At 50.1% G+C, this 24,000-nt stretch overlaps 2 protein-coding genes across 3 annotated transcripts in view; one reads left to right on the top strand and one right to left on the bottom strand.

The window, feature by feature from the left end:
- grin3bb (glutamate receptor, ionotropic, N-methyl-D-aspartate 3Bb) overlaps positions 1-19,891 on the top strand; it is a 72,892-nt gene extending 53,001 nt beyond the window's left edge. Inside the window, exons 2-11 of the mRNA XM_061237752.1 lie at positions 483-1,111; positions 3,410-4,502; positions 4,936-5,081; positions 6,699-6,814; positions 11,636-11,787; positions 15,759-15,923; positions 16,906-16,973; positions 17,824-18,272; positions 18,846-18,914; positions 19,758-19,891. Of these exons, the coding sequence (XP_061093736.1) occupies positions 483-1,111; positions 3,410-4,502; positions 4,936-5,081; positions 6,699-6,814; positions 11,636-11,787; positions 15,759-15,923; positions 16,906-16,973; positions 17,824-18,272; positions 18,846-18,914; positions 19,758-19,891 (3,021 nt within the window). The remainder of the gene's footprint in view (positions 1-482; positions 1,112-3,409; positions 4,503-4,935; positions 5,082-6,698; positions 6,815-11,635; positions 11,788-15,758; positions 15,924-16,905; positions 16,974-17,823; positions 18,273-18,845; positions 18,915-19,757) is intronic.
- Positions 19,892-19,957: 66 nt separating this feature from the next.
- tmem259 (transmembrane protein 259) overlaps positions 19,958-24,000 on the bottom strand; it is a 20,709-nt gene continuing 16,666 nt past the window's right edge. For both annotated transcript variants that reach the window (XM_061240608.1, XM_061240609.1), the window contains exon 11: positions 19,958-23,310. In XM_061240608.1, coding sequence (XP_061096592.1) covers positions 22,585-23,310 — 726 coding nt within the window. In that variant the 3' untranslated portion in view covers positions 19,958-22,584. The remainder of the gene's footprint in view (positions 23,311-24,000) is intronic.

Raw genomic sequence — 24,000 nt, 5'->3', positions numbered from 1 at the left:
TCTTTAGTCTTTCAAGAGAAGCGTGGCGATTCAGCCAACCTTCACTTGTTTTGAATATCAGCCGGACGTCGTCATTAAGGCGTTGTGTAGGTTACATAACGTATGTTAAAGCCTCGGTAATTAGCCAGCCATTTTGTTGCTATCCCCCGATGTACTTACAAATGACCTCCGCTAAAGCGTTAAGGGGAAGAGGTAGAGCACATGACAAATTTCTGCTGAATTACCACCGTGCGGGTAAAACTCACGGGCCTCATAATTTAGCATCGTGACTCCCGGGGCCGGCCCCAGGCATTGCGTTTTATTGACTTTGTCCTCTCCAACGAGACGTTTCAATCTTCGTTTGAGCGACCCGTTCGTGTCGCCGGCTGTAAACGCGGTCGCCGTTTTTTTCCGAGGCTGCGCCGCTACAGCGCGCAACCTGGTCTGACCCCTCCGCGCCCTCTGACCTCTGACCTCTGACCTCCCCCCCCCCCCCCCTACAGAACCGGTTCCACCTGCAGATGGTGACGCGGATCGCCCCGTCGGGCCTGGCGGAGCTCCTGCTGACGGTGCTCCAGCGGAGCGGCTGGCAGGAGGGCATGGCGGTGCTGTGCCAGGGCTGGGAGGAGGCCGGCGTGCTGGAGCTGCTGGAGCTCCAGAGCAGGACAGACTGGGGCGAGGCGCGCTGGCACCTCCGGGCCGCCCTCAACCTGTCCGCGGCCGCCGAGGAGGAAGTGGAGGTGGCGGACTTCCTGTGGGAGCACTTCCGGCAGGCGCGGCCCCCGCCCGCCTCCGTGCTGCTGTTCGGGGCCGACCCCCAGTGCGCCGCCACCGTGCTCCGCAGCGCCCACGACCTGGGCCTCAGCCTGCCCACCGTGCACTGGATCATGGGATACCCGCTCAGCCCCGACGCCCTGCACTCCATCGGCCTGCCGCTGGGCCTGCTGGCCTACGGCGAGGTGGACCGCAAGCCGCTGGACTTCTACATCCTGGACGCGCTGCAGCTGGTCAGCCGGGCCGTGTCGGCCGCCACCGTGGTGCGGCCCGACCTGGCGCTGATCCAGAACATGGTCAACTGCTACGACAAGCCCAATAAACACGAGGTGCCCTCCTCCGGGCAGTATCTCGCCAGGTAAATCATCACCGCCGGGGGCGAAATGAAGAGGCAATTCTGAAAGAAAGGGAATAATAAATTCATTTCGGTGAAATTAATGAAACGAAACCTTCTCACGCTCTTCCCTCATTAACCGAGCCCATAAAATATTTTGTTGCTTCATAACACTGACCTTGTTTCCGTGGCTGCAGGTGCTCTGTGGAGTCCCGTTTAGATTAAAAAGTGACTGTTGGCAAGCGAAACACCATGTGCCTGGTTGGATATGTCCGTAAATGTAAATCCATTGGTATAGCATGTAATAATCACACACTATGAACCTTCCCGGGGGTCCATTTTTAAAAATGTATAACTTTTTAAAAAATGTATAGGCCTACTTATTAATGAAAGCGGAAAGGCAAGAGAATATTTTTCTTTGAATCAAACAGCTGTGGGTGTCTCTTAAGTATAGATCATTATTTTGATCATCCCCCGGTTACCACACACAGATTTCTGAAATGTTTTTATGGGAAAATATTCAATAATCTGTCCACAGGGTTTTACCCCCTGTGCTAGTGATAAGAGCCCCTTTTTGATATTTGAAAAAAGCTGTGCAGTTTACAAATGTATACAGTAAGCAGAATACAAAACGCACTTGGGTGCTTTCAGCTTTATTCATGAGTTCCACTTAGTTGGTTCCCCACCGGGAAGAATGAGTCTTATCAAAGAAACACACAGCACACACAGTACCCCTCAGCTCTACCGTGTAAGCAAACCGTCCCTGTAGTTTGAGTCTTCCCTTCGAAAGAAACATGAAACAGTCCTCAACGTGTCCTTTCAGTTCAGTTCTATTCACGATGTGATTAATGTAAAAATACCAGCAGCCACACTGCACAGTAATTGAGCTCCTGTACATTCAACGGTCACAAAAGTCAAACGGTGTCTGCAGTGCTCTTTTATATTGGTTTTGAAAAAAACAAAACAAAAAAAAACAGAGGAGCATTTAATGTTACCACTAGTAAATTGTCTTATCATTTGAGAGCAGATCTCCTTTGAGAAAATGACTTCAATTCCACTCCCAAGGCAGGAAATTTGTGCTAACTTCTATTTACTTCAACATTTGTGAGGAAATAGAGTTTGTGAGTAAATGCGAGATTGTACTTCCATATGGTGTTATGGGAAAAGACAGGCGATGTTTCTCCCTGGTATTTGAAGAAGACTGCTTCTGTGTGGAAATGGCACTCACTCATGTGTCTCCAGAAGCATTAGAGAGGCATTAAAAACACTTTTCTAACGTCAGACTTTCCTTTTAATGAGACAGGCAAATTATGGCCAGAGAAGGGATCAATACTAAAAAAAAGGCATAATCACAGTGTGCCATTGATGAAGTCACATTCAACTCACAGAATCTGAGCAGAACTATAATTTAGTCCAGTCCTTTCTGTTCTTATTCAAGCTCAGGGTTCTCATTCAAGTGTTTCCAAAAGACTTTTCACCATTTTCTTTTTGGTCTTTTCTCACCTACAAGATGTGGAATAAGATTCCCTATTAAGAAGAATGACACTGTTTTAGCCATAAAAATGAACATTAGCATGTGAAGGAAATTGTGAGAAGTTATATTCTCAGCACTGTGTACACAATACAGAGGATAAATACGCAGGACGGAGTGTGCATACATCAGAGGAACAAAGTGGGGGGTTGCTTTTAAGTAATTACTGCCTGCTGTCCTATTAAGAGTAACCTACCCTTTCAGTGTAATAGCATTCAACAGAACAGGGGGAGGTGTACTCAGCAGGCAGAGACAGATGAAATTAATGATCCAAAGGTTTAGGCCAAATTACATTTTCTGATTTTCTACCCCGTTTTATTTTTCGTGAAAGAGGTCAACGATGGTTACACATCACATGGTTTTATTTATGACCTTGCACATTCGTCTTGTCTCGTCATACGTCTGCACCACAGCCCGAGGCACAGGCAGACGCACTACAGCTGCCAAATTCATAGTTACAGACAGGTTTTCACATCTAAATATCTGTAGGTTACAGTCTGCGCTGAGGCAAATTGTGTCTTTCATGCAGATAGGCAATCTCCTTCTGTCTGAAGCACTGTCACACATCTTTACAAGCTGCCAAGATGCAGTGGGTATTAGGCTCCCTTAAATCGCGGGCAATCCTTCGCCGGCTCTCCATTGTCTATTTCTATTTTTGGTTAAACTGCGAGCCCCAGAGAATTGTGAAACATATTGAGCAAACCCCTTCCGTCAAATCCTGAGAGGGTGAGCTCGGATTCGCAAAGCTGACCGTGTGTTTTTATTTTTTTCGTTTTTTCCCCCTCGCTCAGGTTCCTGTCCAACACATCGTTCACGGGGCTGACGGGGCCGGTGAAAGTGCAGCGCAACCTCTCGCGGGTCCTGACCTCCCAGCGCTTCCACATCTGGAGCCTGCGGAGGGACGCGGTGGGCCAGCCCACCTGGGTGACCGTGGGCAGCTGGGAGAGCGGGCGGCTGGAGGTGGAGGAGGAGGGCCTGTGGCAGGGCCCGACCCCGCGGCAGAGGGCCGAGGGCCAGGGCGGGAGGAAGGACGGGCGCTGGCAGGCGGGACAGCCCGTGGCGGGGAGCCGTCTGCGCGTGGTCACGCTGGTGGAGCACCCGTTCGTCTTCACCCGCGAGGTGGACGAGGACGGCAACTGCCCCGCGGGGCAGTTCTGCCTGGACCCGCGCACCAACAGCTCCGACTTCCTGGACCGCCTGTTCCGCGAGGTGTCGCTGGGCAACCTGACCTTCCTGCCCGCCGACTTCAGCAAGTGCTGCTACGGCTACTGCATCGACCTGCTGGAGAAGCTGTCCGAGGACCTGCACTTCCAGTTCGACCTCTACATCGTGGGCGACGGCAAGTACGGCGCGTGGAAGGGCGGCCGCTGGACGGGGCTGGTGGGCGACCTGCTGAGCGGGGTGGCCGACATGGCCGTCACCAGCTTCAGCATCAACTCCGCCCGCAGCAAGGTCATCGACTTCACCATCCCCTTCTTCTCCACCAGCCTGGGCATCCTGGTGCGCAGCAAGGACACGGCCGCGCCCATCGGCGCCTTCATGTGGCCGCTGCACTGGAGCATGTGGGTGGGCATCTTCGTGGCCCTGCACATCACCGCGCTCTTCCTCACGCTGTACGAGTGGAAGAGCCCCTTCGGCATGACGCCGCACGGGCGCAACCGCGTGAAGGTGTTCTCCTACTCCTCCGCGCTCAACCTGTGCTACGCCATCCTGTTCGGACGCACCGTCTCCAGCAAGACGCCCAAGTGCTGGACGGGCCGCTTCCTCATGAACCTGTGGGCCATCTTCTGCCTGCTGGTGCTGTCCAGCTACACCGCCAACCTGGCCGCCGTCATGGTCGGGGAGAAGACCTTCGAGGAGCTCTCCGGGATCCATGACGCCAAGGTGAAACGTTTAATAAATGGTCAGCGTTTATATCGTGCCTTTATCCAAAGCGCTGTACAATTGATGCTTCTCATTCACCCATTCATACACACACTCACACACCCAACACCGATTGGCTGCCATGCAAGGCGCCAACCAGCTCGTTGGGAGCATTTGGGGGCTAGGCATCTTGCTCAGGGACACTTTGACACATCCCAGGGTGGGATCGAACCAGCAACCCTCCGACTGCCAAACGACCGCTCTTACTGCCTGAGCCAATGTTGCCCCACTTAATTAAATTAGTATTTTTTTTTTTTTTTTTGCATTGCAGTCCTGAATTCAAGCTCGGGCCTTGTTGTATTACCGAAACCCTTCTGACCCCCTAAGAGGCCCGATTCAATTTCCCCACATTCTGGTCTCCTTAAACCTGGGTTCTGTCTCCGGCCCGTTCCAGCTCCACCACCCCTCCCACGGGTTCCGGTTCGGCACCGTCAGGGAGAGCAGCGCCGAGGACTACATGAAGAAGAGCTTCCCGGAGATGCACGAGTACATGAGGCGCTTCAACGAGCCCACCACCCCTGACGGAGTCTCCACACTCAAGTAGGAGATCACAGCGTCCTTCTCCACACCTGGCTGATGTAGAGTGCCGGCGCCTGGGAATCGCAGTCACAAAGCGCGCTGCTGCCACAGAAATCTTTCAATGCTTGCTTTTTACTGACTCATAAACTAGTCACAGTTTTCCCAGTCACCTCGTGAATAGGTTCAGATGAAAAGTTCAGATTGAAAAAAAATATATATATATATATTCTAGAAGGAAAACATTTTATTCGATGCAACCGGGTTAAATTAGAAATATTTCCCACAACCCAAAAATGTTAAACGGTTTTCGGCCTGCTGCGCTACGATACTGTACAAATGAATAACCAAATTATGAACTGAAATGGCTGCCTTGCTAATAGATATTGAGTATCACGCGTTGACACGGAAACAAACTTCTGTCAGGTGCGTTAACAATCTTCCCCACTGTTATTGCGGATCGACTTGAAAGCGATGACAGAGAACTGAAAATAGGTTGCGGTGCACCTCCAAAAATCTTCCCATCAGAGGGCCTGAGATTCCTCCTGTCTGAGCTCCCTCCGTGGGGAAAACTGCCTGCTTGTTGCCAGACGCAATGAAAGCTCTGTCACGGAATCAGAGCAGAGCCCAACGGCAGAGAAGGGTGGAATGCTGATTCACAGCGAGTCAACAAAATAAGAATATACACAAGGCACAATGGTGAATAATAAAGAAAGAAAAAAAAAAGAAAAACCCCACATTATTATATTCTGGGGCTTTTAGGACACCCTGCCATAATATATCAGGATTTGATTGTGTCAATAAGGCCTGTAATAAGGCAAGGAGCGGAGGGGAAGGGCTGTTCTGACCCCTTCTGTTATACAGCACATGAATTATGCATTTCCCCCACTGCTAGTTGCTCTGTGCTTGTCTGGGGTCTCGAAGGATATTTGGATTCTCCTGTAGAAGGGTGAAGTCTTCGGGCCATTAAATTGCTAAAATTTGACAGTCAAATGCAATGGTATACTGTATATAATGGTGTCTGTGAGTGTGTGTGTGTGTGTGTGTGTGTGTGTGTGTATATATGTGTGTGTTTTTTTGTATATATATATATATATATATATATATATATATATATATATATAAATTGACATGAAATTATTCCATAACTCTTATTAACCATAGGTTAATTAATAGTTACAGTTGGTAACAAGCCACGGAGACCTCCCAGTTTGTATGAAAGATTTTATCATGAAAACAGCAGCTTGCACGTATTGGCGTTCCACTCAAATCACTCCCAATTGCCTCTAATCTTTGGTAATTAAATGATGTGGGAGGGCGGGGGGCAGTGAAGTAATGAGAAGTCAATGGAGTGAACGCAGGGGGTCATCACAAGTTCTTACATCTGTGAGTGTTGCTCCAGAGTAGACAGTATTTATCTCCTGGATACTTTTAGGTAGTTTTACCGGGATGGGTAACAGCCAGACTTGTCCACGATTTCCCTAGTGTCTACAATACCATTCAGAGGAACAGAAAAAAAATGCAATTGTGAAAATGCTCAATACTCTGGATTTGTGTGAAAATGGATTTCAGTAGGATTTCTGTAGGAATGGCGTCCACGTTTGTCGCTGCCTCTGTAACCCCTCCCCCTGTGTGTTGAAGGACAGATCCCCCTCAGCTCGATGCTTTCATTATGGACAAGGCCCTCCTGGACTACGAGGTCTCGATCGACGCGGACTGCAAGCTGCTGACGGTGGGAAAGCCGTTTGCGATCGAAGGTGAGGTAGACCCCGTCGACAAAAAAACAGTTCACGCTAGGTTTTCGAAACCGTTGGAAGCTGGCTGACCAGTTCAGGGCAGCTCAAACAAGCTACTAGCACTAGCTGGTACCCAGCCAGCTAGACCAGCTTTGTGACCAGCTTGGCCATGCTGGTTGACCAGCTCATACCCCAGCTAGACCAGCTTATGACCAGCTTGACCAGCTCGATTTTGAAGCTGGTCAAGCTGGCATAGCTGGATTTTACAGCAGGTTTTTTTTTTTTTACAGTCTGCCCCCTGTCAACCTCCTGGTCCTTTTCAGCCCACAGATGGACTGCATTACCTTGTGTGACATTCTCTTAGCGGGCGCTCGTACCCAGAGTAACAATGACAGAGGAGCGATAGAATAGAAGTGCAGCCACCTGAGTTATGTGTGCAGCAGGGCCAGATCTTGATAACAACATCCCTAGACCACTGAGTGTAGGCGCAATATCAATAAAGCACTAAGTGCGAGATAACTTATGTCAAGCAAAATACAAACCCATAGATTTATGGAGTTAACAACCGTATAAAACCACAAAGTGTGCTGCGGCAATCCCAAACTTATTATGAATGAGTGTCAGACAGGGGAGGAGAGGAGAGAAAAGCAGAGTACCGTCAGCACAGAAGTGGCATGAAAGGAAGGAGAAGAGGTGACAGAAAGAAGGGAGTGGACTGTGTATGAAGGGAGAAGAGGGAAGGGGGGGTCAGGTACGGAACCTTGGGGAACACCTGTAGGTAGTCCGGGGAGTCACCTGTAGGAAGGGTTCTAGGCAAGTCACTATCCTAGGATTCCCTGAGCTTCCAGAGAAATTGGTTTCAACCAGCTAAGGAGCTGTGCCTGAGATTCCCCCAGAGAGTTCAGAGGGGTCCGGTCCGATTGACGGCAGAAGGAAAAGGGCTCCAGCTGATTGAAGTGCTTCACTATTGGAGAGGAGGGCAGTCTCCGTGAACCGCCTGGCCCTGTAGCCAGACAGGAAAGGGGCTCAAGAGGTCATTCTTTTGGAGGAAATGAGAGTTAGGAGATCGTTATACGTGTACCTCCCTACAGCACATTCCAGGGTCTTAAAGAAAAGAGGCAGAAGTGATTGTCAAGCAGGGGTGCACAACTCCGGTCTCCGGTCTGCGTTCTGGTTTTTGTTCCTCCCGATTGCCTTGTTTTTAATTTTGGCGACAGCTCTATAAATGACCTCGGTTCATGCCTGGACTTAAAAGTAAAATCATCAGGATACACTTGCAGTCTGCAGCTGTAGCCAGTACTCATACACGTCATATAAGATATGATTGAGTCAATTAAATAATTAAGACCAGAAGTTGGCGCTGAAACGGATTAGAGTCGGGAAGGTAAGCAGACAGTGGACGATGATTCTGGAGGCTATTGCTGGTAGCTCCACACAGTTGGTTCGAGCATCACCAGGCATTGGGAGGGTTTCAGTTGGCCAGGCGTATCAGCGAAAACGGGGAGGGAGCCAGATGACTGGGGGCCGTTCGGGTTTAAGTTTCCCTGTAGGATCATCGGTGATGTGGTTGGGAACTCGTTTCGACTCTCGTGTCATTTCATAACCCTGAACGGCTTCGGTATTAACGGCCAGTTGTATAAATTGATTGTATATAAAAAAATAAAATCTATGTAAATGGCCCCCGGGTTTTAAAGCATCTGCTAAAAATAATTTTTAAAAACGATTTTCCTACCTCCCCAAACCAAGCCTAGCCGTCTCGTCTCCACCTTTGGAAAAACCTCTCTCTGTGTCGGCTGTAGGTACAGGAGCTATTAAGAGCTTATAAGATTAGCGTGTGGTTCCTAACATTTTTCTTCAGGGTATTAACAACAAAAAAAAAAAAAAGCATTAATAAAGTTGTTTTTGGATTCTGGGAAAATGACAGTTGACTGCAGCCCTGTTAGTCGAGGCTATGCACCTCAGGCTCAAACGTGCACTAATATATTGTTTCTGTGTGTTAGGAACCGTCGGACAGGTCCTCATTTTGGCTTTTTACAACGCTGTGACATGCCTACTGCCTTCACAAAATGGAGGCTTGAGTACCAGGAATTGCCTCACCTCTGCGTCAGAAACATAATATTCTCGTGTAAAGGGCATGTCTGGGATGAGGTGGGGGTAGGGCAGGGGAAGGTGCGACTGGCAGCGTCGATTAACTTCAAAGGGAACACCTGTGATGACGGTCACGCTCTGTAACAGCTTCAGCCGAACCCCCGCCCTTCACCGCCGGGGCTTGTGTAAGGCGCCGTCTCTTCTTCTCCGTTCCCGATCAAATCTGGGCATAGCCTTACGTTGCCTCTTAGACACCGAAAATAGCATCATTCCCCATTCTATTAGCATATTTTAAACTCCCCAGTGAATTGCTACAGCGCAAGTTAAGCTTTGAGAGGGAAGAATTCCTTTGGCAGATATCTTCCATAAGTCTCAGTCATCCATACTGGGGAGAGAGGGCTAAATTTACATTGTATTCAAGCTTTTCTTTTCTTTTTTTTCTTTTTTCAAAAGCCTGAAAAAGAACCACAGGTTTCCCTTTAGAAGATACAGTACGAAAGCCCAGAATTCCTCCGGGGGGAGGAAACACAACTGGATGGGGGGAGAGGGGGGGGAAATCTTTTTCGCTTGGTTGCCTCGTCATATTTTTACCGTTTCCCGCCCTGACCTCTAGACAGGCTTGAAGAGTAAAACAGTAATTGGGGTTTGCCTCAATTAGACCTCTCAGAAATAATCTTCCCCCCTGCGCTAATTATGTCTTATACCTTATTACTTATACTTTCCATACCCCCCTGTTCATTCATTTCATCCTCTGCCTGAGCCCCAACACAACACCCATTTACTCATCCCCTGTTACAACACGTGTGTGCGGAACGACATGATCCCATGACTCAGAGATATACAGTACTGTGCACAAGGCTTAGGCACCCTAGACTTTATTATATATATATATATATATATATATATATATATATATATATATATGTGGGGGATTTTTGTACATTTTTGTATTTTTTTTTTTTAAGTAACATATTACTGTAAGCAATTGACTACTTTTTACATAAAAACTTGATCAAGGCTGCCTGAGATCAGAAGCAAGGAGCCAACCAAACTCTGCAGAAGAACTGTGGCACACAGATGGACTGCAACATGTTGGAACAACCTCCCTGCTGATTGTCTTATAGAACTGCAGGACAGCGTTGGCCATCTCAGAGAAGTGACGCAGTTTTAACGCCGAAGGGTGGTCGCAAAACATATTGATTTGATTCAGATTACTCAAATGAAATGTAAAATGTACAGTACGCTTATTTAGGACCTTTCACTTAATTATTTTTGGAAGAATCTTATCTGTACAGAATGTTATACAGGTGCCTAAGACTTTTGCACAGTACTGTAGGTCTAGCATTTCTTTACATAAGAATTACAGCAGTCAGTGCAGCCTGCACAAATGCGTCAACACAGGTCCACGCGTTGTGTCTGCTCAAAGGCATTTGACAGATTTCTGCACATTTTGTGACTGGAGTCACTGAGAATTTAGCAAGTCTTAATAATAAATAAATAAAAAACCCTCCACTTTATCGATCTCCGCATCCTCATCGACACAAAACCGAGAATAACTGTTCTCGGTGGAAAAAGCTGTGAGCAGAGGTGGCTTTATGGGACGTAGCGGAGTTTACGAGTGCTGAGATGCACTCCATTAAGCGTATTTCACTGAACCAGAAGTTGTTTGTCTGTTAAAAAAAGAAAGAAATCCAGCTTGAGTTGGTTTCACGGGTCCCCTGGTGAAGTAGCCCGACGCAGTGGGCGTGTTGAGGAGAATTTCTGCCTCGCCCCCCCCTCCCCTATCTCCCTTTGTAGTCGAGAGTGATGTGTGTGTGGACGTCGGGCGTCTCTCGTTCGGGATGAAAGGCGTGGATGTCAGAGCGCTTCCCACATCTGTCACAGCAGCCGGCTCTAGAGACAGCGAGATGACTGACAAATGCTAGCCAGAACGACGAAAAAAGGGTGGAAAAAACACACATTGATTGAGTAAGATTCATGCCGGTTTTCCTCGGGGACGATTGCATCTCGGTGATATCAGCTCTCATCCGCCGTTAACCCCAGCCGAACAAAGCTGATCATTTGTCCCACTTGGAAGGCGCAATGTGCAAAGGGAGTTGTAAGCGTAGGGCTAGCCATTACAAAGGGGATGTGCCGAACATTCATTCTTCATCCTTGTTATTACTGTTCGTTTCCCCCCCAACCGCTCATTCTTACACTTCCATCTCGTTCTTCTTCTTTGTCGATGCCCGTCATGAGCTTCTTGAATTTAATGTAAAACTCCAATTTCATTTAAAAACCTCAAAGAGAGTAAATTGGATCAACACTGTAGGTACAGGAATAATCAAACTGTAAATCAGCCGTTCAGTCTGAAGTCTTACAGCAGTCGTATTAATGGCTTCATGTTTCCTTTTTTTAAATAAGATTAGTGTAAAGCCTTGCTATTTTATTGTATAGTGATTTGCTCCTGCCCCTTCTGCAAAAGAAAAAAAGAGAAAAAAATCATCCTGACTCAATTTGCTTTTACAGTGTGGAAGTTCAGCATGGCATGCCTCAGTTGCTGCCTAATGACTTGCTCCAGAATTTGTCACTCTGCAGTTTTAAAAAATTATTTCAGCAGCTGAAGTGGTTCACACAGCAAAGTACAATAAATTGATTTTGTGTTCTTCCTAGGCTTTGTTTAGTTTTCCGGCTTAAAAAAAAGTTTAGCCGAGTTTATCCGTGAACTTTAATGTGTTCCTTTAGTTCACGAAGGTCAACCTCTTTCTTCCCCAGGCTACGGCATTGGCCTGCCCCAGAACTCCCTCCTCACCTCCAACATGTCCGAGTTCATCAGCCGCTACAAGTCGGACGGCTTCATGGACATGCTGCACGACAAGTGGTACAAGGTGGTCCCCTGCGGAAAGAGGGTCTTTGCGGTGACAGAGGTGAGACCAGAGAACAGCGCCCCCTACTGTGCGGGCAGGCAACGACCCAGGAGTAAGAATCGGACCAAGAAAAAAAAAAAAAGAAAATGCTATAATGCTAAACTCTCGGTTGTGTAATAGAGGCAGGATTACCCACCCCAGAAAAATTCTGTTGCTGCTGCTATTCCATTGCAGAGCGAACAACAGCACCAGCCTGCCAGCCTGCCAGCCTTTGTCGAGGAACTGCTCACTTCCACTCCTTTTCTTTCCGGCGTTACCTATCGCCCCGCGAGTGCTGACACGCTGCTCAGGAGGCTCGCCCGTCTAATCCGTGAGAACGGGGCTTTAAAGGCCCGCCAAAGCCTCCGCGTTCCTTTGTGCACAGGCCGGGCGCTGTAAGGCGGAGGCTAATCCTGCCCGCCACCTCATTACTCCTCCTGCCCCCGAGCAGCGTGTCACTGTCCCGGGCCGGCGGGTCCCGCATCCGCTAATTAACCGCCGCCGTAATCTAATCAAACGCTGCCATTTCGGCTCTGCCTTTTCTCACCGCCTGGCCTCCATTTTAGGCGTCCGTGTTCGTGTCCGTGTCCGTGTCCGTGTCCGTGTCCGTGTCCGTGTCCGTGTCCGTGTCTGTGGAGTGATTTCTGGATTTTTGGAAGTCTCCCGACGTGCTGACCACAGGCTAGGACTGAATTTGGTTCACAGCACAACCGCTGAAGATAAGGCAGCTGGCGAACCCCCTGGATTTCCCGCGCGGCGGCCGCCGGGGGGGGGGGGGGGGGGGGGAATGGCGGGCGAGAGACCATTATGATTGGCCCCTGCCATCTGTGCAGAGTCGCCTGCCATTTCCCGCCTTTCTAACTTATCAACCGATTTCTTTCTTTTCAGGGAAATTAATATATGCTATGCTAATGTTTATTTTGTGCAAAGCTGTTTTCTGGTTCCCACAGGCAGAACGGGCAACGCGGGTAAGAGAGGGCGAGATGCTGGCCGTGGCCTTCGGCTGTCTCCAGGGGGCGCTCTGGGTTCCGGGCGATTTATCCCCTTTCACTCGATGGACAGTTACTTAAAGCAGGATTTAGTTGCCTGGATAACAGCACAGAGTAAAACCCAAAACACTCCCAAATTTGGAACATTCAAGTGGGTTTATTCTGGGTTTTACTCAGCGGTTATCCAGTTAATGTCTCGAAATACCCCTCGGACTCACAAACATCCATCCATCCATTATCTTAACCCCCTTATCCTGAACAGGGTTGCAGGGGGGCTGGAGCCTATCCCAGCATACATTGGACGAAAGGCAGGAATACACCCTGGACAGGTCGCCAGTCCATCGCAGGGCACACACACCATTCACTCACACACTCATACCCACAGGCAATTTAGACTCTCCAATCAGCCTAACCTGCATGTCTTTGGACTGTAGGAGGAAACCAGAGTACCCGGAGGAAACCCACGCGAACATGGGGAGAACATGCAAACTCCGCACAGAGAGGCCCCGGCCGACCGCAATTCGAACCCAGAGCCTCCTTGCTGTGAGGCAGCAGTGCTACCATCCGTGCCACCTCTCACAAACACAATACAAAATAAAAATAAATTCATGAAATGTCTATACCAGCACTACTCAACTCCAGGTCCTGCGGGCCTCAGTGTCTGCAGGTATTTGCTCCTACCATGCGCTACACCACCTGATGTCACTCATTACTTTACCTGCTTTGTTGAGATAAGTTAATTAGTGAAATCAGGTGGTGTACCAGCACGGTTGATGCAAATCTCAGCAGACACTGCGGCCCGCAGGACGTGGAGTTGAGTAGCCCTGGTCTATACTACGCATCAACATATACTGGTAAGCAACTTGCAGAAAGGATAAAGTTGTCAATTTTATGGAGGAGTGAAAAATGGAGGGGCATTAAAAACAGAAACTCAAGAGGAGATCCGGGGCGATAATACCTATATCCTCATCCCTCCTAAACATATAGTTTACAGAACAATAAAACCGCCTCCGCCTGGCATTGCAATTAAAACAAAGTATACATTTACGAGATCCCGGTCTCAAAGGATCCTTGGGTTCACATTTAAAATCCTGTAATTTATGTAGCCTAGCGGCGGAGCCGGTGGGACTCGTCGACAAGGGACCGGGGGGCAAGCAGAATCCGATAACGAAAGGGGGTGACCGTGTACGGTTTTAGAGGCAGCCGACAGGCCGACACGTCAGCCGAACCTCCGGGGGTAATGAGATGAGGGATTCCCGAGCGAGTACGCCCTGTTTCTCACGCCGACTGGGGGGGGGGCCTGGCAGCCGTCCAGGATTAAATGGCAGGGCGGGCGTTTGGGTTGGGAGAGGGGTAAGGTTCCTGTCGCTCCCACTCTGAGCGGTGGGTGCACCACTCCGCTCCTGGAGGGCCGCCGGTCTGCGAGCTGGTTTTTGTTTCCGACCGTTTACGTTAATTAATTCTTCTGACAGCTCCAGAAATGATGCTGGTTTTCACTCCCGTACTTGAGCAGAGCGTAGTCTTCAGGACACGCTTGCAGTCTGCAGCTGTAGCTGGTGCATATACAGTACAAATGTCTGATTAAAATGATTATTTCGCTAATTAAATAATTAAGAGCAGAAGTTGGCACAGAATCCTGAAGCGGATTGGCCGTTGCTGAGCACCCCTGTGCCTATTGGATCCAGCTTCCAGTCGAAGCACTAGAATGGTCTGCACCAGGCCTGCGTCAAATACATATTTGTTTTGGATTCAAATACTTTTCCGAGCTTTTCTGGTGTATTGGAACCTATTAAAGTACTGCAAACCCCACCTTCTGGTCCTCTCGGCAGCCTCAAGCGTACCTGACCAGATCAACAGAGCACAGAAATGTATTTAAATTCAAAACAAATAGGTAGTAGATCCAGGTCTGAGCTGCATTACCAAGCCTTGCCCAGGCTTATCCCTGCAGACCCCCACCAGTGTTACTGCAGAGATGCACCAGCAATGCCTACGCATGCTATGCGTTAACATGCAGGACAGACACAGTGACCAGCAGAAGGTAGCGAATTCTACAATCCAAAAGGCTCGATCATAATCAGCAAGCCACCCCGGGAATCCATCGTGCCTTAACGAGCGGGAGTCCCACACCACTCATTATTCTGAAACAAGTCTGAGTTCAACCATCTGCGCCCTCATCCAGATACAAAATTACCAGAGGATCTCAATATTTTTTACTGTTCAACCGGGTGATGTCAGCATGGCTTGTATTTCAATTAGCGGGGATGCTTTTTAAAATTCTAATTAGTTATCGTCAGCAGGAATCTTTTTTTTCCTCCCCGTCTCCATCAGAGCAAATCTCGGGGAAAGAAGATTGTTCTGGATGTTGGAGTGTCAAGGCTGCTCGTGAATCGGCACTGCCACCTACAGCCGGAAGCAGGGAACTCAGGGCAGAGAACATCTCAGCAGGGGCAGAACGCATCTCCCACAGGCGTGGCGGTGTTTTTGCTTCCACAAGCACATCTACCGCTGCTGTTTTTAAGAAACACTGAGATACCTTTGGTCTTCTCTTTAATAAAAATAAATAAATAAATAAATAAAAAAACTAAAAGAAGAAAGCTTGTGTTCATCGCTGGAGATCATTGATGTGATAATTCTGTCCTGGAGGGCCGCCGTGTCCGTAGGGCTTTCGCGGTTCTCCTTTCAATCGGGCCAGTCAAGGCCTTGAGAAATGAGTCTGAGGACTCATTAGCCGTGTTCAAAGCCATGGATAAATGACTGCTTTTTCTCCCCCTTCTCAAACTCCTGTAAACTTGGTAATGGCGTGTTGTCTTGGCCCGGTCTCGCTCAAAAAAGATTATTAATCTCAAGGGACTTTTTCCCGGTTAAATAAAGACTAATCAACAGCTTAACCCTTTCAGACCCGAGCCCCAAATTTGAAGTGGCTCCACCCAAATCCCGAGGCCTTTTCACAGGTTCACAAAAAATTACCGTCTCTCTCCCTCCCTCCCTCTCTCTCCCCCCCAGACCCTGCAGATGGGGATACGCCACTTCTCGGGCCTGTTCGTGCTCCTGTGCGTGGGCGTGGCCGGGGCCCTGCTCACTCTCGTCGGTGAACACGCCTTCTACCGCCTCGTCCTCCCACACATCCGCCGCAGACAGAAGTTCAAGTACTGGCTCCACACCAGCCAGGTGAGCGGTCGCGCTCGTTAGCTTAGCGCTAATGCTCTGGTTAGCTTAGCGCTGATGCTCTCGAGGCTAATGGTCTCAATGCTAACGATCTCCACACCAGCCAGGTGAGCCGTCGCGCTCGTTAGCTTAGCGCTAATGCTCTGGTTAGCTTAGCGCTGATGCTCTCGAGGCTAATGGTCTCAATGCCAACGGTCTCCACACCAGCCAGGTGAGCATTCCCAGAGCTGTGGCTCTCGTTAGCTTAGCGCTAATGGTCTCAAGGCTAATGGTCTCCACACCAGCCAGGAGTAGGGGTTGGGCTCTCACTCTCCTTAGATTAGTGCCGATGGCCTCAAGGCTAATGGTCTCTTCACCAACTAGGAGTGTGTATTGAATGCGCTCTCCTTAGCTTAGCACTAATGGTCTCAAGGTTTATGGCCTCTACACCGGCTAGAAGTGGTTTTGAGCTCTCTCCTTAGCTTAGTGCTAATGGTCTCTACACCAGCTAGGAGTGGATTTTGAGTTCTCTCCTTAGCTTAGTGCTAATGGTCTCTACACCAGCTAGGAGTGGATTTTGAGCTCTCCCTCTCCTTTGCATAGTGCTAATGATCTCAAGACCATCGAGAGGAGGGCGCCTTCCTCATGTCACTCTCCATGTGAGGCGCATTTTCATGACATTGTTTTTCCATGCTCTTGGCCAAACTCAAAATCTGGCTCAGCCAGCTGCGTCGCCTGGACAACTGTTTAAAAAAAAAAAATAAAAAAAAATCAGAAAAGAGCACCATCTGCTGTCCAGTCCACGCCACTGCACCCCGCACCGAGAATGCGGCCGCAGTCTTTTCAAAGCCTTGGCAGCTCGGATCTTGCTCAGTCCCTCGAGGTCAAATGAGCCCCTTTCCCAGCGGAGGATTACTAACGAGAAGCGAAAGTAATTACAGTTTCCGAGATGGCATTGATTCCGAAAATGAGAATGTGTCGGCGTTTTTTTTTTTTTGTTCCGCAGAAAATCCACAGAGCCTTGAACATGACCTACGAGGATGTGAAGAAGCAACGGGCCAACACGGAGAAGAGGTACCGACCGCGACGCCTCATGAAAATCACATTTTCAAGCACCACTGTGATGGAAATCTTAATTAAAACCGCTTTTAACTCATATGCGCAATGACTAAATTAAAAAAAAAAAACAGACTGAATGCGTCTGTTAAGAACTAGATTCCGACCTACTTACCAAAACAAATCGGTTCAACTGTCTCACAAGCCGTTAAAGGGACAATGGGTAAGATTTGTGTTACAACATTTTTACGAGACCATTGTAAATCCCTTCCTGTCGTTGAAAAAGGCTCACTGACATGTTGACTCACCCTCTGCCTGTGTTTATAGTCCTTAAATTCGGGTTTCAACATATACAGTTGATGGACCAACACTGTACCAAAACATTGTATAGCTGTACAATAATTCAAGCTCATTGGTTGAAAGTTGGTTCTAATTGCCACAGCCAATGGCATGGGGGGGCTTTGACATCAGCGCATTCACAGAGAAGGGGGAGGGACAAACAGTGTTGTGGCTTGAGCGCGTTTGTAGCTGCAGTTCCTCTCGTGACCGTTATAGGTCCGAAATGATCTATTGTACCTTTAACCTTGCAGCAATGTCAGCATTAGCACTGTTGAATGCCAATGTACACTCTGTGCTAGGTTCCAGGCTGCTGTAAACGTGTAGTAATGTTAGCATTAGCCCTGTTGAATGCCAATGTACACTCTGTGCTAGGCTCCATGCTGCTGTAAACGAGTAGTAATGTTAGCATTAGCACCGTTGAATGCCAATGTACACTCTGTGCTAGGTTCCAGGCTGCTGTAACCTTGCAGCAATGTTAGCATTAGCACTGTACCTTTTAAGAGCAGGTGTGTGTCCCCCCCTCCTGCAGCTGTAACATCCAGAAGGTGCAGCCCCCGCAGCCCCCGCCCGCGCCCCCCCCGCCCGGCGCCACGGCCAAGTGGAACAACGAGAGCAGCGGGGTGATGGCCCGCGACCCCAAGGACAACAAGCGGGTCCACTTCAACCTGGAGACGCTCAACAGCCGGAGGCTCCTGGCGCGGGCCGGCGGCCAGGCCGAGGGCGAGAGGCTGAGCCTGGTGGGCCGCGTCTGCGAGAACGGCGGTCCGGCCGCCGCGCCCGCCCGGATGGTGCTGCCGGCGGCCCGCCCCGCGCCCGCCCCCGCCCCCGCCCCCGCGCCCGCCCCCTGCACCCCGCCCCGGGACGGCGAGCTGGAGGAGCTGCAGGAGAGGATCGAGGTGATCCGCGAGCAGCTGAAGGCCGCGCTGGCCAGGAGGGCCGAGATCCAGACCTCCCTGGCCAAGGAGAAGGCCATCGCCGCCCAGACTGTCACCGAGGCGCCCCCGCCCCCCGCGGGCCCCTCCCTCCCTGCCAAAGACACCAATGAGAAGAGGTGATGCTCCCGGCCTCTGTGAGGGTTGTGGAGGGCAGGGCGCGGGGGTGGGGGGGGTTGGTGGTTGGCTCGCCCCCCTTGTTTGGAAACAACCGATCTTCAGGGCTTCAGATGTGGATCTGCCACGGAATCCATTTTGTGGGGTCTTCCTTAAGACACGTTTGGTTTGGTTATGGATTGCCAGCGAGGGCTTCTTGCCACAGGCTAACTTGCCGAAGGCTCTAGTTTGGCCTGGAGTCTGGAATATTTCTGAGGAAAATAAATGAATAAATTCCACTTTAAACCTGATGTCCACCCAGGGATGGGGCCGGAGCCAGCCATGACCGACCGCTCCAAACCTGCTAAAGAAAAAAAATAAAAAATAAAAAATGAAAAAAAATAACAAGCATCCTGGATTTTCTCGACTCATAAAATGGCCAAGCTGCAAATCGACTGCACTTTTGCTAGAGTTTATGAATTTGATATGCCATTTCACAGAGGGCGACGACGAAGCCTGGAATTCAAACGGGACACGAGGGACGAACAGAAATGGGAACGACAATCTGTGGGAGTGGGACCTTCGGAGAGGAGCGGGTGGGCTGGGAGCTGAAGCCACACGGACAGAGGGTGCTAAAGCCCTTTTTACGGTGTTCTCATTCTTCATTTATTTCTGTAAGTCTCTGAACTAGCCTTGTTCACAGGTCCTGATATTTTTTTTCCTAAATAAAGTCTAATAGAAGTATGGCTAGACATTATTCTGAAACTCTGATCTGTGGTGTACGTCGTGCAGTGTTCCCGAAATCCCCAGATTAATTTGAGTATGTGGTGCACTTCTACATGTCACAGGCGGTAAGAGCAGTCGTCTGGCAGTCGAAGGGTTGCCGGTTCGATCCCCCGCCCGGGCTGCGTCGAAGTGTCCCTGAGCAAGACACCCAACCCCCAAATGCTCCTGACGAGCTGGTCGGCGCCTTGCATGGCAGCCAATCGCCGTCGGTGTGTGAGTGTGTGTATGAATGGGTGAATGGAGAAGCATCAATTGTACAGCGCTTTGGATAAAGGCGCTATATAAAGGCCTGCCATTTACCATTTACAATCTGAACCAGCCTGCTTGTACTTTTTTTTTTTTGCGAACAAAAATATGGAAGGTATTAATGTAAGCAGAGCCATCATAGCCCCTCTGGCTTTGGGTTTCCGGCATTGTCTAGTAGTGTGGCACAGGATATAGAGGTGCTGGGCGAATTCTGAATCACTGAATTCACGCAATGACTCCATTTGCATATCTCGTACGAGAGAGGGTCTATAATAACAACGGATGAATAACGGTGTGATGGCAGAGGCTGCTCCTGGGAGCTTCTCAGTGGGGTGTGAAATGTTGGTCCTTAACCGGAGACGGCAGTGAACGCGCTTCCGTTCCTCGGCTCCCCGATACGCAGAGGCAGAGTCGCTGAGGGGCGTGGCCCAGCGACAGCAGTGCGGCACGGGGAGCCCCGATTCGCCGGCTGTGTGCGATCCGGTGGTGACAAAACAAGACAAACGTGTGCCATCAGGAGCCCCCCCAGGACGCTAACGAGCCGTCAACGCACAAATCAACAGACAAACAGACACCCAAAGAAACACACGCGCAACCACAGGCCATATGTACAAAGGAATTCTCTTTTTTTTTTCTGCAGTTCTTTTTTTTTTTTTTACGTTACAGTTAAATACATTTTGAATGAGATAAGAAATCTAGTCCATCAGAGATTTTAAGGATCTTGTTTACATTTGTCTAAAAGAATAAGTCTACAATGAAGAGCAACTGTTGCAAGGCTACAATCATCCGGATTCCTTACATAACAGCGAATAGGCACAGAAAAAAAAAAACACACACAACTTATCTCCAAACCTTATCGTTAGGGTTGTTCATTACTCGTATTAGTTATATCTCTTCTATAAAAAAAAAAAAGAAAAAAAAAAAAAAAAACTTAGACTCGAATCAAACAGAATATTGTTGTATTGCACAATTTGCACTACCTGCATCGTTGCTGAACCTTGGGTCCTGTTCCTTCATCCTGCCTATTGCATAGCCATTACTGAACCACTGCACCTTTTATTTACCCATTAAAAAGCAGAACCTATTAAACCCGCTGTGTCTCTTAGCTCGCGTTGCAAGAAGGCTGCCACCTGCAACTTCATTCACCGGAAAACATAAGGCATATTCAAAATAAAGCTCTCTGGTCGGCAGACCGCGACCAGTCCATCGTGTGCAGGAGGTCTGCACCCAGGCCCCCCGTCAACGCCCACAGCGTTTCCGCTTCGTGTGTTCAGCATCGAGAGGGACACACACACACGTTCAGACCACTCTTTTCTGACTACAGAGAATCGCAACAACCCTCCGCTTTCCAGGAAGTCGCTTCTAACACAAACCTGAGGAGACTCGTTAGTCCCAGACCTGTCAGCTACTCTTCTTAAAGTGGGACTAGTTCGGTCTGTCCAAATGTGGCATGGGCAGTGTGGGGAGACTGATGGTCTCGGGTCAAATAAGCAGCCTTATTAGCATAGTCAAGGGGTTTAGAAGTAAAGCCTAAAAACCTCCGTTTAAAACATTATTCAAATAATAATTTCCTTATGCGTGTTCCATACCCTATCAGTCAATCCCGGTTGAAGCGATCAATATCCCCTCCATGAGAACCCAAACACTGGTTTAAAAAGCTCCCAACAAGCCCAGGAAATTTTGTATCGGTTGACAAGTGTTGCATATTATTCTGTCAACTCCGCAGCACACAGACAAATTTGTCCTTGTCTTTACACGGTCTCAAAGGACACCCGCGCCTCTTTCGAAGGCTAGAAAATTCATGACAGAGCACGGCCTAAGTCTTGTGCCACCGTGAGATGAAGATGAGATTACGCGTTTAAACTCCACAAACATAAGGCGACTGCACGCAACACTGCAGACTCGAGTGTGTGCTGTAGTTTCGGCTGTTTGAACAATTACTGTTTTTTTAACCGTAGCAAAGTGGCGAGGGCTACAAGTGAAAGCTAAAGCATTTTTTTTTAAAGTTCCCCGCACGTGGCAAAGTGTAGGGCTTAAGAAGCGACAGCCGAACCATTAAGCAGAAACCGCTCCTGCTTTTGGATATTCGTTTAGTCTACAGAACTACGTTATTGTGATTGAAATGCACTACGAGTGCGTTCGGGCTTTCGGACCTCCCCGGGGCGGAGCGCGTTTCCGCCGGTCGCCGTGGCGAGGACTCGGCGGGAGAACGTGGACCTGCACTCAGGCGGCTGCAGGGGGGGGGGGGGGAAACACGGAAACACGGAGCGCGTCGGAGCGAGGGCTATAGGCTCCGGTCGAGCTGAAACTGGAGCTGTGCTTCTCCCGGAGGGCCGCTGCAGCTACAGACGAGCCGGGGGGGGGGGGGGGGCTGGGAACGTCCGTGCTGACGCCCCCGGGGTGCGTGACAGAGGAAACGGGGCTCTGACCTCGCTCTCACACCCCCACCCCGTTCGTTCATTACTGGAAAAATGGCTTAAGAGACAGGGGCACACAAGATGAACAAATACACAGTCGCAATTGACTGATGTCAACATAGCTTCGACTAGATGGAATGGGGAGACTGGTCCTTCCAGACAGGGGGTCCAAAGATGGCCGCCTGATAGAACAGCCTGTGTGTGCCCTCAGCCCGGCTCAGTCACCATGACGACTCCCGCCTTTCTAACTGCCCTTCTTTCATACAGACAGTGCCATCTCTAACTGCACACAAGTCAGCACCTTTATTTTATAGAATCACATTAGAAATATTCTCCTTTGTCTTCCTAGATACCAGCCCAAACAATCTGGGTACACCACCCCAACGTGTTGAAAACATACCGATTTTCGTCCAATCATCGATTAAAACATGTAAATCACCTGTAAATAAACGCCATCGCAGCCTCTCTGAATTAACAATCTGAACATGTGGCTAGTTATCAACAAAAACTCGAGTAAGAATCTCTACTCTGTGGCAGAATCCCACTCAGGACAGAAAAATCAAAGCTTATTTAAGCCCCACCTCCCCTGGGTTGGGGGGGCAAGTAGGGGTGGGAGTCCCTGCATTTCCCATTTCCACACCCCCGCGCCCCCCCTCACCCCCGCCCCATCAAGTCTTCTGAAAGAAATTAATTAAGCCACATCTACAAAAAGGCCCTTGCTTTTTTTTTTTTTTCTCGTCCACATAAAAGACATGGTGTTGAAGAAAGGGGGGAGGAGATCATTCTGCGCGTGGAAGGGGGGGCGGGCAGAGCTCAGGAGGGGCTGGGCTGGGGGTCGTGGGCGGTTCGGGAGTCCTCCCCCTCCTCTGTCTTAGTGTCCCTGTCCGTATCGCAGGCGCCCCCCTCCGCCGGCCCCCTGGAGTCTGTGTGCGGGGGAGGGGCGGGGCTCACGGGGGCGGGGGGCGCGGCCTCCGCCTCGGGCCCCGCCCCCTCCGCCGGGACCGGCGTGCAGCCTCTGGCTCTGATCTCCACGGTGACCAGGCCGGACGGGACGGGGCCCCCGCCCTCCGCGTGGGAGGCCCCGGCGCCGTCCGCGGGGACCACGGCGCCCACGCGGAGCTCGGCCACCACGCTGATGCCGGGGTCCGGGGCGCGGGCCTGCCGCAGGCTCTCAGCGTCCAGCAGGGCCCCGGTCAGCTGAGGGGCCGACAGCGCCTCGGTGATGATGGCCGCCGTCTCCGCCACCCAGTCCAGCTCGCCGCCCGCCTCGGCCCCGTCCGCGCCGGGGGCCCCCAGGCCGTTGGGGTGGGGCTGGGCCGCGCCGGGGCCCTGGGGCTGGCCGTCGCCGGGGGCCCGGGCCTGCCCGTTCAGGGGCCTGCCGGCCGGGGCCGCGCTGCTGGTGTTGTTGTTCAGGTTGTCCTGCAGCGTGGTCTGGTTGCCCTGGCCGGCCTGCTGGTTCTGCAGGAAGATCTCCTGGATGCGGATCTGCTGCAGGATGGCGGGCAGCTCGTAGTGGTGGAAGAAGTAGATCATGGAGTGCTGCAGGGAGGGGGGGTCAAAGGTCAGAGAGGAGGAGTGAGTGGGGGGGGGGAGGGGGCATGAAGTGGCACCTGTAGGAGCAAGCGCAGATCCATGTGCAGATTCATGCCATCTCAACGTCATCTGGAGCTCAGGCTCTGTGCAAACTTGTCCCTGACTGAGCCAGTGACTGGGGGTCGTGGGCGGTTCGGGAGTCCTCCCCCTGACTGACTGGGAGAGTGGCTGACTGGGAGAGTGTGTGCATGTGTGTGAGTGAGTGTCTGAGTGTGTGTGTGTGTGCATGTGAGTGAGTGAGTGAGTGAGTGAGTGAGTGAGTGAGTGAGTGAGTGACTGACTGACTGACTGACTGACTGAGAGAGTGACCGACTGACAGAGTGAATGAGTGAGTGATCAACCTGAGTGACAGTGTGATCTGAATTTGTCAGTCTGCCCCGGTCACATGGTATGCTGTGGGAAAGACATGGCCCTGACAGACACGCCCAGCTTTAAGCACACTGAATTAGGGCTGCACTACATGGGGTAAAGAAATCACACTGCAATGCTCTTTATTAAATCATGCCATATTGCTCTCGCACTTGGCTGAAGGCTTTGTTCTGCAATTTCCAAATGATATGGTTCTGTCAAGCATAAAACAAGACCAGGAACTAAAGGTTGAATTCATTACAGTCACCAAAACACAGTCATTCCGCT

Source organism: Conger conger, chromosome 4, assembly GCF_963514075.1.
Source record: "Conger conger chromosome 4, fConCon1.1, whole genome shotgun sequence".
Classification (NCBI taxonomy): Eukaryota; Metazoa; Chordata; class Actinopteri; order Anguilliformes; family Congridae; genus Conger; species Conger conger.
Note: the sequence above shows the minus strand (reverse complement) of the source record. Positions and strands in the feature narration are given on the sequence as shown.